The following is a 12,814-nucleotide window of genomic DNA, read 5'->3' on the forward strand; positions in this document are numbered from 1 at the left end:
ACTGTTCTCGCTGCTTGTGCATCTCCGGAGACTGCCTATTACATATTCAAAAGAACCGACGCTTGCAAGAGGCACTGAAAAAACAACAGATACATTTTACTGGCACTGAGAACGATGTTATCGACAGATTGCTGGCATACAACCATTGCCACGACGGATGACGTAGTACTGAGGCGGCAAGAGCTATCTGTTGCCACGCGAAGTACGTAGATAGAAGAAAAGTATGAACGGGGCCATCGAGTCAGTCATTTCATCGGAGGACGCACAGGGCACAATCTTCACTCACCGAGATAAGGCTAAAATAAGGTCTAGCGTAAGTTATCACAAACAGTAACGTTCCTGCAGCGCCTTCAATTGAAAGCGTGGCATCGCACGCGGATAATGATTCAGTCAGAAAGCGAAAGCGTCCCTTCTGCATTTACTCAGCACGTCGTCGGCCATCGGGAAGGGGAAGTCAGAAGGCGCTCAGTGGTGGCGCGGTCACGTGTTCTAAGGTGGCGGCGTACATGCAGTGGTGCTGTAGACGGGTTTACAGTCACTCAGCGAGTGGTTGATTTCCACCACGAACCGCAGTCGCGCGACGCCCTCGCACCCTGAGCAGTAACAGTCTTCTTCAAACACACTCATATTGCTAACAGCGTAACTTTTTATTTCTTTTAATACAGCGACGCAGTTTAGGGGAGATTCACAGCCACTATCGCGCAGCGGAGAAGGCTACGGACGTGCAGCACCATACTCGGTATCAAATGTTAATCAATTAATAGCCAGAGCCCCAAATCTTCTTGCTCCGAAGAGTAATTATTACAAAATAAAAGTTTCCTCGTCCGTATACGCCCCATTAGAACAGATTACAACATATTCGCACCTTTTTCTTTTTATTTTAGTTAGTAAGGCGAACTTGTTTTTATTTCACGTCGCATTTCACCGGCTTCAAGTTACCGGCCAGCTAGGAGTTTGCACGGCCGCGGCGGTGAAAGGCCGACAGCATGCGTTCTGCAACGCCTCCTGCGTGTGAGCCGTCTCTCGAGAACAGTCAGCAAACAGACCCCCCCCCCCATAGTGCTTCCGAATAAGACGAGAAGACGCTCGTATGGGTTCGCTGTCTTTGATGTATCAGTTGCTCGGATCGGCGTCTATCTGCGAAGTTTTCTTGTGCTTTTCTTTTCTTTTGTGTGGGTGCGCATTGGTGCAGTTGTACGTGCTGTTCGTGTACGTCGGCTTCTACAGGAATCTCCAGGACGAGCCTTACAACTACATGCTCCAGGAGTGAAGTGGACACGCTGCGCGGCCACCTGAAAAGGATCTCTGTGGGCCTGGCATCGCTGCTTGCCTTTTCCTTTCTCCCTTTCCTCCTCCCCTTTTTTTTTGTTGCTTTTCTTTTAAGTCACTTCGCCCGTTCGTCCGAACCGCCACTGGTCGCTTGAACACGATTTACCACTTATAAAGCTGAGCCTTCTGCTCGGTGGCAAATCTCTGTCCGTGAGATTTCTCGATCACTCCCCAACATCGACGTTAGCCCGCTAAAAGGCGCAAAGTACGTACGTCGTACTTCCTACGAAGCTATACTATTCAGTCGTTCCTTTTTGTTAGTTTAGTACTCGTGTTGTGCCGTTCGTACACAAACAACTTAGTACGCTTATAGCGCAGCTGGCAAACGTGCGCTGCTTGCGACACAAATACAGCTCTTTGCGTGACCGAACGTCTCCCTGCAAAGTTCGCAGCGAAGCCGTAGTGAGCGAATCCAAAAACTCATATTTCTAATATCGTAGTTGTTTCTGCCGATCCCCCAATAGCATCAACCGGAGTTTAACGTGTCTCTCACGCTCTTCAACAGTTATCGTGTCGCGACACGAACATATGGTGTACTGATCTTAGGTCCTATCGTCTAAATTTCTGTGCGCGCATATGATACGCCGTATAAAATACGTCTAATTTCTTCTAAAGTTAATAAAAATTGCACTTTGGATCAATGTGTTTGCGCAAAATAAGACATGCGCCGTAACTCCGGAGAGCTTATACTACATTTGCGGCTAAACTGCACGCTTTTGTCTTTACAAGTCCTCAATGTGGCGCATTTCCAATATTCTCTCAAGTCACCACCATATCCCATGCCAGGGTCTCCTCGCTATGATGATCACCTTTATTCCCCTCCGTAAAGGTTTTTTTTTTCAATTCCTTTTTCTTTCTTTCTCATTTAGAGATTCGGGCGGCCATCGAAGAAAGCTGTGGCGCGCGGAGAGGGCTAAACGAATCGGAAGCCGCGTATCTCAGCTCCTAGGTTGGCGTAGCTGCTCGTAATACCTCTCTGTTTTCACGTCCGCTACGACGTATACGCAGTTTCATTTAGGGCGCCCAGCGAACCGAGCCGCCGCGGTGCCAAACGGCTTTACTATTGACGCGGCCGCGGTATATGCCACCTTTTCTCCCGATATCACGCCGTCTCGTCGAAAAGCAATAGATAAATCGAGTAAATAAAGCTTGCTGACTCGAAATATGGCGGCCAGCTGACAAATATGAGTCCGCGGGCTCAGCGTTACGTAATTCGCAGGGACCACCAGGCCCGCCGGACCGCGTCCTGCGATCGCGATGTGGAACCGACGCCGTGTGGCCGCGTTGGGCGTCGCGGATTTGGCGTTTTCGTAACGCCGTTCTCCTGTCGCTGCCCGTCCCGGTCCTGTGCGCCGGCCGGTATACACGCGGATGAGGCGACAGCCCGAAATATGGCTCCGCGATTCTTCGCTGTCGTCGCCCGTTGCCGCAATCCGGCGATGCGTTTCCGGGGCCTGTCGCACGGTCAGAACTTCATTGCCTCGGCCGAATGGTGCCGCATATCAGAGCGAAGCTTTCCCTGCGAACAGTGCCGAAATTTGCTTGCGGTGGCTGCCGATGTCTTGCACAATATCACAGCACTGGACAGCACACATAGACCGAGCACGGCGTGTATATTGGCACGTGTACTTATCATTTTCTCTGGTACTTTGCATTTAGCAAAGTACCCGCATTTAACACACTGACACCTTAAAGTTATCACTCAGCGCAAGACGCGCCTGCATTGACACCGAAGCTTATGTGTTCTGGTTGTATGCGCGACGTGAATTGTGTAGTATACTTTCTGGAAGGCACGCGGGCACCAGGGCACTACTCTGGAATCTTCGATGAATCGTGTATGAAAACCGATACGCTTGACCGGCAGATCAGATTTTAGACGATCGCCGACTGTGCTCGCCGTTATCGTTGTGCTTTGAGTGCAACTTGCTTTTGTGGGCAAAGGTTTACACAATAAAAAATTGTTTAAGCTATTGACAGTTCTGGCTGCTCATTTTTTTCGCCGTCACTTCTACGGGACAATATACCGGGCGATAGTTTTTTTTAAGCTTTTTGTGGCAGACAGCATATGAATTGTGGCAAACAGCATCATTCACTAGTGCTTGAGGTGGAAAAAAATTGCACGACAAATCGAAACACATACTCAGATAATTAACGAAAATTCACGAATTTACCTTCTGATTAACCTCTCGGCACGTTTCTCAATTTACAAATTGGAGCCGATGAGTCTGCAAAGCATGTACACTTGAAGTTAATTTTCAAGTGTGCGATGAAGTACGTGGGCATTCCGTTCACTTTTGTGTTTCAATGTATAAAACCGTATCGTGTTAAAAAAGTTAGTGGAATTAACAACAGTGCTATTTAACGCTAATTTGACGGCGCATACCTGAAAGCCGTGATACTCAAAATTCGTTCCATATGGATATGCCTTGAAAACTAACAGGCTACAATTCGTAAATTGCCTTGGATAAATGAGATTGTGCTACCGGCGGCGGACCGCGCGTTGCCTACATAGGTGAATGTGAAACCATTACGCTTCTACGCTGCTACTGTGCGATAAGCTGTATGAAATGCAACTATAGGTGAACGCTAACGCACTGCACTCCACTCATGCTGCAAAGTGTGGAACGGAAGAGGGAACATTTGTGCAGTAGTCGGCTGTAAATATGATTGGCATTTTAAGGAACGAAACGAACCTGTGTGGCCAAGTTCACAGACCCCTGCGACGCAAGTACTGCATGTGCTGCCGGCGCTTCGCGATGAGCGGTTTTTGTCGAGGTCAAAAAATTTCCTCATCCGCCAGCGATGTACCGCTCACCTCAAGGGTAAGTACTTCAGCTCCGGAACTTTAGCAAGAGTGAGTAGTACTCCTTCCGCAGTGACAAAGGGAGTAGCGCCGTTTCCTGGCATAGTAAGTTTCTCACACGTTATTGACACACATCCACCCCAACACACAATCAAACTTACACCCCCTCTATTGCCCATGTATCAAAAATAAGTGCATGGAATCACTGCGCTGACGCACGAGTGACGAGTACACTGACAGCATATGGACGTTCGAAGCTGCACGTTTCGTAACGCGCCAAAGATTTAGGCCAGTGACTAGCAAAGATAGGTATTTGATGCAAGTTACTGCACAGTACAGAACATATACGTGCCAAGCCTTAACTGTGTGCGGCAACAACAAATCTACTGCAACTGAGCACGCTCGCAAGCGATCAGGCAGAAAATAATCGGATTGTGATCGCACAGCATAAACTTACCGATTCAGAAACATGACAAGCCACTGCGTCAAAGCAATTGACAAATAAAAAAGTCGCAGTTTCGCCCTGAAAGGTGAAGCGTCGACTTAGTGGACAATAGTAGCACTTAGGACTTAGTAGCAAATTATTGGACAACTATACTAAGTAAAGACAGTAGTTTTATTGGCCGTATAAAGTTGTAAACATAGGCATACTAAGTAAATTACCAACTATGGTGTCACGTACGCACGGGCAAATATAAGCTCATCTCACCCGATGACCTCGCAACCAAGCTGTCAAAACGCTGGAGTGAGTAAACGCGGCAACAGGCAGCAAGCCAATTGACCTTGGTGAATCTCACTTCAACGCGAACGAAACATCGAATACGCAGCGCATGCGAAGCCACGCGCGCTCGGCAAACATTGCAAATCGATGAGGCCCGCGCGGGAGCGTATACTTTGGCCACGTCGCGGATCGCTTTCAAGATACACTCTTAGAAAAATTTACACCCTTTGGGGTTTATCTTGTCCCACAACAATAATCGTCATCCGTGCTGCCCGCGTTTCCTTTCTTTAACGCTGCGAACCCCGTACTTCCCAGTCACGAACGGCATGCGCGTTATCAGTGTGACACAGCCTTCTCGACAGGAAAGTAGCGAACGCCTAGTTTTCAAGAAAGGAAACGCAAGCAAGGCAGATGACGATTATTGTTGTGGGACATATATACACCCCAAAGGGTGCAACCGTTTTAAGAGTATACTACGGCCGCACGGCCGCGCCGTAAGCAGCAGCAGCCGCCGGAGAACGCCCCCTCTCCCCGCGCGAAAAGAGAGGGCGCGCTTCCAGCCGGCCTTCTTCGCTCGCGTACAGGAGATAGAGCGATAGAGCCGCGTTCGCCGGTTCTCCTCCGCGCGCTTTCGCTCACACATACAACATACGGCGCGCAACGACGATTTTATCAACCTTAGACTTTATACGGAACCTCACGGCGACGGCAACGGCGATGGTGATGCCGACAGTGACGCCAGCGGCAGAAATGCGCCTAGAGTGTCCATATAATTGCTATCGCAATTGAAAAAAGAACGAAGAGCAAAATACACTATGATCCTGATCTAACTGGGAAGCTTGGAATCCATTTCTAGCCACGCTCCTAGTAGCAGCACCCTATACGCTGCTCGCACCGTTTGCACAAGGCTTAATAAGCTCCGAAAGCGCTTACATGTTCTCTGAAATTGTGACCAAAGGTTCGTGCCACCCACCCAGTCACCGTCTACGATATCCGCCAATACAGAGGTTTGCTGAGCAGCGCCGGCGTCGTGTGCATGCATTGTAAACACAGAGGCAACGGAGGCAGCTGAGGCAAGAAATGGACGCGTCGCCACGTGATCAAACATGGCGGCGCCTTTGGCAAATGGCCTACAGTAAATAATTTCGAAGGTAATTAGTGAATTTTCATCAATCAGTTGACTATGTGTTTAGATTTCTCGTGCAAGTGATATGTCCGCCTCTGAATAATCTGCTGCCAGCATAAATATGTCAGCTCCGAATCCTCTACGGAATAACGCAGCGAAACAAAAACGCCTATACATCACAGCAAAAAAAAAAAACGCCTTCGAGTGCATCATTTCTTTAATAATGCGATTTGATTTATTTGGCTCTTTCTCCCATATTAAAGTGAGTTGCTTTATTTGGACCGTTCAACCATTTTTGGTTAGACTTTCTCCGCTGAGAGTACGTATTTGCTTCATTTATTTATTTATTTATTTATTTATTTATTTATTTATTTATTTATTTATTTATTTATTTATTTTATAATGGGGGCATCTGGAATCTACTCCATTTATAAAATAGACACTGTCTTAGTCAGCGAACCGACAAAGGTTGGGAACAACGCAAAAGCCTCGAGCTTCTGAACCGTCATCATGATCTTGCATGAGCAGCACACTAATCTGCTTTTCCAAGTATCGATATATTCTTCGCCACTTCACTTCCCCTCCGGAAAAGAGCCATCCTGGCAAGTGAGGGACAGGACACGACAGCAGGGCCATAGTAGGGCTTTCGCGTGTCTATATGCACGACCTCACGCCCTCGGCGTCGTTGACCTGAAGACGGCTCAAGCGGCTCGATGACGTAATTCACCTGCGAAGTTTGCTTAACAACACGGTAAGGGCTGTGATATTACGAAATAAGTTTCGTCGACTGACCGGGGCTGGTTGACGGGATCCAGGAGCTATACAAGTTAGTCCGAGTTATAAAACATTGGAGCCTTCCAGATAGCGCGATAGTGTTCCTGGCATTACTGATCAGCAGTGGTGAGAGCAAGCAACCTGGTGACACCCTTCAGCATATTGAGCGGCTTGACAGACTGTCGTCGACTCATTCACCGCCAGGATGTCTAGCGTGCACGAGGGCTCATGTCCGTAAAGTAAGAAGTATGGAGAGAATCCAGTGGTGGTCTGCGTAGCGGTACTATGGGCGTACGTCACAAAGGGAATAACACGGTCTCAATTTGAGTGGCCGGAAGCGACGTACGTTGCCAGCGTTTCGCTCAATGCTCGATTAAGTCTTTCTGCCAAACCGTTCGTTTGAGGATGATAGGCAGTGGTAGTTCAGTGAACAACGTGGCCTTGCTTCAGGACCGCTTCGACAACGTCTGCCAGAACGACCTCAGTCGCTAAGCAGCTCACCTGGTGCACCATGCCGTAGTATGATGCTCTAAAATGAAGGAGGCAACGTCACTTGCTGGTGCAGATGGAAACGGCGAAGTCTCTGCGTATCACTTGAGATGGTCGATGGCAACGGTTACCTAGCGGTTGCCAGCAGAATCGATGGGAAGAGTACCGTACAAGTCGATGCCGACGCGGTCAAAAGGGCGCGCATGACAATGAAACGGCTGTAGCGGAGCGGTTGAAAGGCAGGGAGGCTTCAAGCGAGACCAGAACGGTTGTAGCGGCGAACGAAGAGGTACATTGCTCGCCAATAGTAGTGGAGGCGAAGGCAGGTGTACGTTTTCAATACGCCGGAATGTAGGCACCGTGGGTAAGCGTGGAAGGCGGTGCATATGTCAGAGCGCAGATGACGGGGAATTACCAAGGGCCGCTGGCACCCTTCGGAAAGATGGTCGTTGCGACGGTATAGCAAACCGTCGCGAAGAATGAAGTGGGGCGCTTGATGGCGCATTTCCCGCGAGACTAAACGCAGCGTGGGTTGAACCAACAAGTCGGTAACGGAAGCAAGGCAGGGGTCCTTCCTTTGCTTCTGAAGCATGTCGGTGATGGCTATAGAAGGAGGACACGTCGTATGGAGACACAGGCGGAGTGACAACTCCAGGTGGGAGAGGTGAGCGGGACACAGCGTCCGCATCAGAATGTCCGCATCCCGATCGGTAAATGACGCGAATGTCGTACTCCTGGAGCCGTAATGCCCAACGGGGCGAGTCGACCAGATGGGTCTTTTAAGGAGGAAAGCCAAGATAATGCATGATGATCTGTAACCACGTCGAATAGGCGGCAGTAAAGGTAAGAGCAAAACTTCCCTATGGCCCATATGATGGCTAGGCATTCTTTTTCCGTAACCGAATAATTGGCTTCGGCTTTAGTGAGCGCACGGCTTGCGCAAGCAATGACGTACTCGTGAAATCCAGGTTTACTCTGGGCAAGCACAGCGCCGAGGCCAACCCCGCTAGGTGTGGGCAAATGGGTCGAAATCTTGCAGGATCGGAGATGACGTAAGTAGGTGGAGCAGTGTGGCTAATGCATCGTCACATGCTGGTGACCATGGCGAAGTGTCGCGGCTGCTGCAGAGAAGCTGACTCAAAGGCGTTATGATGGAGGCAAAATTGTGAATGAAACGACGAAAATGTGAAAAAAGGCCGAGGTAGCTGCGAAGTTCTTTCATTGCGGTCAGTTTAGCGAACTCGGAAACGGCACACAGTTTTGTAGGATCCGGAAGGATGTCATCTCGGAAGGGGACATGGCTAGAATAAGCAGCGTCCGAGCACCAAAGCAACATTTCTTCAAATTTAGTTGTAGGTCAGCGGAACTACTGAAAGCAGCTTCTAGGCGTTCGATATGTCTCTTAAAATCATGCGAAACAATCCCAATATCGCTCAGGTAACATACGCACGTCTGCCGCTTCAGGCCGCGGAGGATGTTATCGATCATGCGATCAAAAGCGGCAGGCGCGTTGCAGAGCCCGAATGGCATCACATTGAATTCATATAAGCCATCGGGAGCAACAAGGCCTGTTTTAGGGTGGCCGGACTCAGCCATCGGGACTTGCCAGTAGCCGGAGCGCAGGTCTAGCGAAAAAAAGAATTCGACTCCTCGTAAGCAGTCCAAGGCGTCATATTTGCGAGGCAGTGGATAGACGTCCTTGCGCGTGTTGTTGTTCAGCCGGTGGTAGCAAACGCAGAACCTTATTGAACCGCCCTTTTTGTTTACGAGAACAACCGGTGAGGTGCATGGGCTATTTGAGGGCTGTATGACGCCGAGCTGAAGCGTCATCAACGTGTTCTGCGATGATGCGCCGCTCAGAGGCTGACACTCGATATGGGCGCTGACGCAAAGGAGCTTGGGGACCAGTGTTGATGTGGCGAGCTACGGCTATAATACGGCCCAAAGAAGGTTGTAAGTATTCGAAGCTGGTGCGAAAGCGTTCAAGTAAGGAGATGAGCTGTGCACGTTGCTGCTGCGTAAGATAGGCGTCGACGCATCGAAAAAGGGTTTCAGTAAAGGATGGTGGAGAGGGTAGAACAGAAGTATCGATGGCGCCCTGGAATCTGAAGAGAAGACGGTGGGTCAGGAAAGACATATACAGAAAAGGGATCAAATTCGTGAACACTGCCAAGCCACTCTCCGCGCAGTAAAGTGTGGGGGCAAGGAAACGGATTGTAAACATAGATGTCAGTGGAGGTGTCGTCAATTGTCAATACGGCGAAGGGAACCAGAAAGCACTAGCGGCGGACAGCAGTTTCAGAAGAAGTAAAAGGTACGGTTGAGCCAGTAGGGACGTCACAAGAAACGGGTACCAGAGTGGATTAGAAAGAGATTATCGCAGTGTCAACGGCAACGCATGCTCACTGACCTGTAGAGGCAAAGCAGAAGAGTGGGTCTAAAAATTAATCTGCAGAAACTAAAGTAATGTTTAACAGTCTCGGAAGAGAACAGCAATTTACAATAGGTAGAGAGGAACTGGAAGTGGTAAGGAAAGACATCTACTTAGGGCAGGTAGTGACGGCGGATCCGGATCATGAGACTGAAATAATCAGAAGAATAAGAATGGGCTGCGGTGCGTTTGGCAGGCATTCTCAGATCATGAACAGCAGGTTGCCATTGTCCCTCAAGAGAAAAGTGTATAATAGCTGTGTCTTACCAGTACTCACCTACGGGGCAGGATCTGGAGGCTTACGAAATGGGTTCTACTCAAATTGAGGACGACGCAACGAGCTATGGAAAGAAGAATGATGGGTGTAACGTTAAGGGATAAGAAAAGAGCTGATTGGGTGAGGGAAGAAACGCGAATTAATGACATCCTCGTTGAAATCAAGAAAAATAAATGGGCATGGGCAGGACATTTAATGAGGAGGGAAGATAACCGATGGTCATTAAGAGTTACGGACTGGATTCCAAGGGAAGGGAAGCGTAGCAGGGGGCGGCAGAAAGTTAGGTGGGCGGATGAGATTAAGAAGTTTGCAGGGACGACATGGCCACAATTAGTAGATGACCGGGGTTGTTGGGGAAGTATGGGAGAGGCCTTTGCCCTGCAGTGGGCGTAACCAGGATGATGATGATGATGATGCTGATGATGAACGGCAACAAATACTTTTGGAGGTAGAGGCGGCAAGTCGACGAAAGCGAGGTCACGTAATGGCAAAAACTCGACTTCGACGCGAGCGCAGTGAATGATGGCATGGTGAGCGGAAAGGAAGTCCAAGTCCAGTATTACATCGTGGGAGCACTGCGAAAGCACAACAAACTTGATGGCGTGCAAAACATCTTGAATAATGACGCGTGCTAGGCACGCCGCGAAAGGTCGGATTCGTTGTGAGCTCGCAGTGCTCAATGTAAAGCCAGAAAGCGGCGTAGGTATTTTCGGAGTTCACGGCAAAAGTTTTTCAGTCATTTCAGAAACGGCAGCTGCCGTGTCACAAGGGCTAGAACAGGCACACCTTCGACGCAGACGGCAACAACATTAGAAGGGCACAAACAACGTCTTGAATAGTTCGAAAGCTGCGCAATGCTTAGACCCGGAACTGCGGCTCCTAGTTTTCCTCAGGGACAGATTGAGGGAGTCGCAGCATTGGTGAAAGTAAATGGCGACGTGGTGAAGCTGACCGACGTGCGCTGAAGGTTCGGGAAGTCGAAGAGAACGAGTCAGCAGGAGGACCATATGGAGGATTCTGAGGTGTCGATGCAAAATCATAGTTATTTGGTCGTAAGTATTCAGGAGAGAGAAATCCATGCTGGCGGCAAAACGACGCTACGTGGTCCGGGATGCCGCACGAGTAACATATGGGGCAGTTGTCAGGGGTGCGCCACGGGTTTTCAGAACGAGGTGCCGGTGGTGAGCTAGGACGGACAGCCTGGTGCGTAGGTTGAGGCGACGCAAGAAAGGTGCGTGTTGGCACGTGGGAACTGGCAACGGGTATAGGCAGAGTTGTGACTACGGCTTCGGCGTAGGTGCGCGGAGGCAGAGACGTGGCGACGGATCCCGCGTAGTTGAGCGGGGTAGTCACCGGTAGCGCAGGGGCTGAGGATACCACCTCAGAAACTTGCTCGTGAACGGCGCACTGCATCGAGGGCGGCAGCGTAGATGGGATAGTACCAAGGGTACAAGGGACAGCTGGCACGCAAGCTCCTTGCGCACGAACTGCTTGATTTTGTTAAGCAACACGGAGTAGTCTCCCGCAAGGCCAGGAGGTGTAAAATCCAAAATGGTTTCTACGGGCAAGCAGGAACCGCGAGTGAAGCCGCGTTGCTTCCGGAGCACGTCATAGCTCTGACACGGTTGTATAACGTCGGCTACCGTTTGCGGGTTCTTGGCGACAAGCATCTGAAATGCATTGTCATCGACACCTTTAAATATGTGTTTGATCTTATCAGCCTCTCTCATTGATGGGTTGACATGCTTGCAAAGGCCGACCGCATCTTCACTGTAGCTTGTGTAGGTTTCGCCACGTTGTTGAGCTCGGCCGCGCAAGTGCCGTTTGCCACGCAACTTGCGAACGGCTGGACGACCGAATAGCTCTACGAGTTTCCTTCTGAAGGCCAACCAGGTGGCAAGGTAAGTCCCGTGGTGTTCGGAACCACTGATTGGCGACGTCAGTCAAGTAAAATATGACATTGTTGAGCTTACTTGTATCGTCCCATTCGTTGTGCTTGCTTACCCGGTCGTATGATTCAAGCCAATCCTCCACGTCCTGGTCGTCGGCTCCGCTGAAGAAAGCAGTGTCGCGTTGTCGAAAGGTGTCGGAACAGACTACAGTCGGGGGCTGGGAAGAAACCGGCTGCTCTTCGTCCATGGCCATCACAGAAACAGGAGGCAAGGTACGGCTGTGGAGATCCAGGGTTGTTGGGAACCAGTAAATTCCAGTAAAAATAAAAGGGCGTTTGGAATCTACTCCTTTTATATAACAGACACCGTCGTAGTCAGCGAACCGACAAAGGCAGAGAACAGCGCCAAAGCCTCGATGGGATAGGATATCCTTCTTCGATAGGGCGTACCCACTGCGAGGGATTGGCCAAGATTTTCATGGCTGGCTTCTCAACCGCCATCACCGTCTCGCACGAACCGCGCACTCTGCTTCTCCGAGTATCGTTAATATTGTTGACTTTATTTATTTATTTATTTATTTATTTATTTATTTATTTATTTATTTATTTATGCTGCAACCTTGACTTGTGGCTTTTGCAGAGCGGTTTGAGTTTCTTTGGTTTTTGCAAATTGGCAAACAGCTGTAAGAACAAAAAAAGATGCATGGAAGGAAAGTACATATTTTGGCAATGCAACACAATGTTTCACTGGAACCAAACGAATAATAAACATAGCAAGACATGCGAGACAAATCACTGCTTGAGGTGCACAGCAGAAAGGTTTAAGGATGGTTGTGAAACGACTTCATTAGTAAATTTATTCCATTTAGCTATTGTCCTAGGAAAAAAACTAATAATTAAGAATGTTAGTCCGGTGGAGAAAGGAGTTATTGTCACGGCGTCTCTCTGCCTTGTGGCATATCCTCCAGATAAT

General features: G+C 49.2%; 1 protein-coding gene across 2 annotated transcripts in view; it reads left to right on the top strand.

The window, feature by feature from the left end:
• Nucleotides 1-1,474, top strand: part of LOC135899775 (uncharacterized) — a 48,251-nt gene extending 46,777 nt beyond the window's left edge. Inside the window, exon 9 of one of the 2 annotated variants that reach the window (XM_065429110.1) lies at nucleotides 1,193-1,474. In XM_065429110.1, coding sequence (XP_065285182.1) covers nucleotides 1,193-1,270 — 78 coding nt within the window. In that variant the 3' untranslated portion in view covers nucleotides 1,271-1,474. The remainder of the gene's footprint in view (nucleotides 1-1,192) is intronic. The other variant, XM_065429111.1, reaches the window with a different exon arrangement.
• Nucleotides 1,475-12,814: the final 11,340 nt, after the last annotated feature.

The sequence above is a fragment of the Dermacentor albipictus genome, chromosome 5 (genome assembly GCF_038994185.2).
Source record: "Dermacentor albipictus isolate Rhodes 1998 colony chromosome 5, USDA_Dalb.pri_finalv2, whole genome shotgun sequence".
NCBI classification, from domain to species: Eukaryota; Metazoa; Arthropoda; class Arachnida; order Ixodida; family Ixodidae; genus Dermacentor; species Dermacentor albipictus.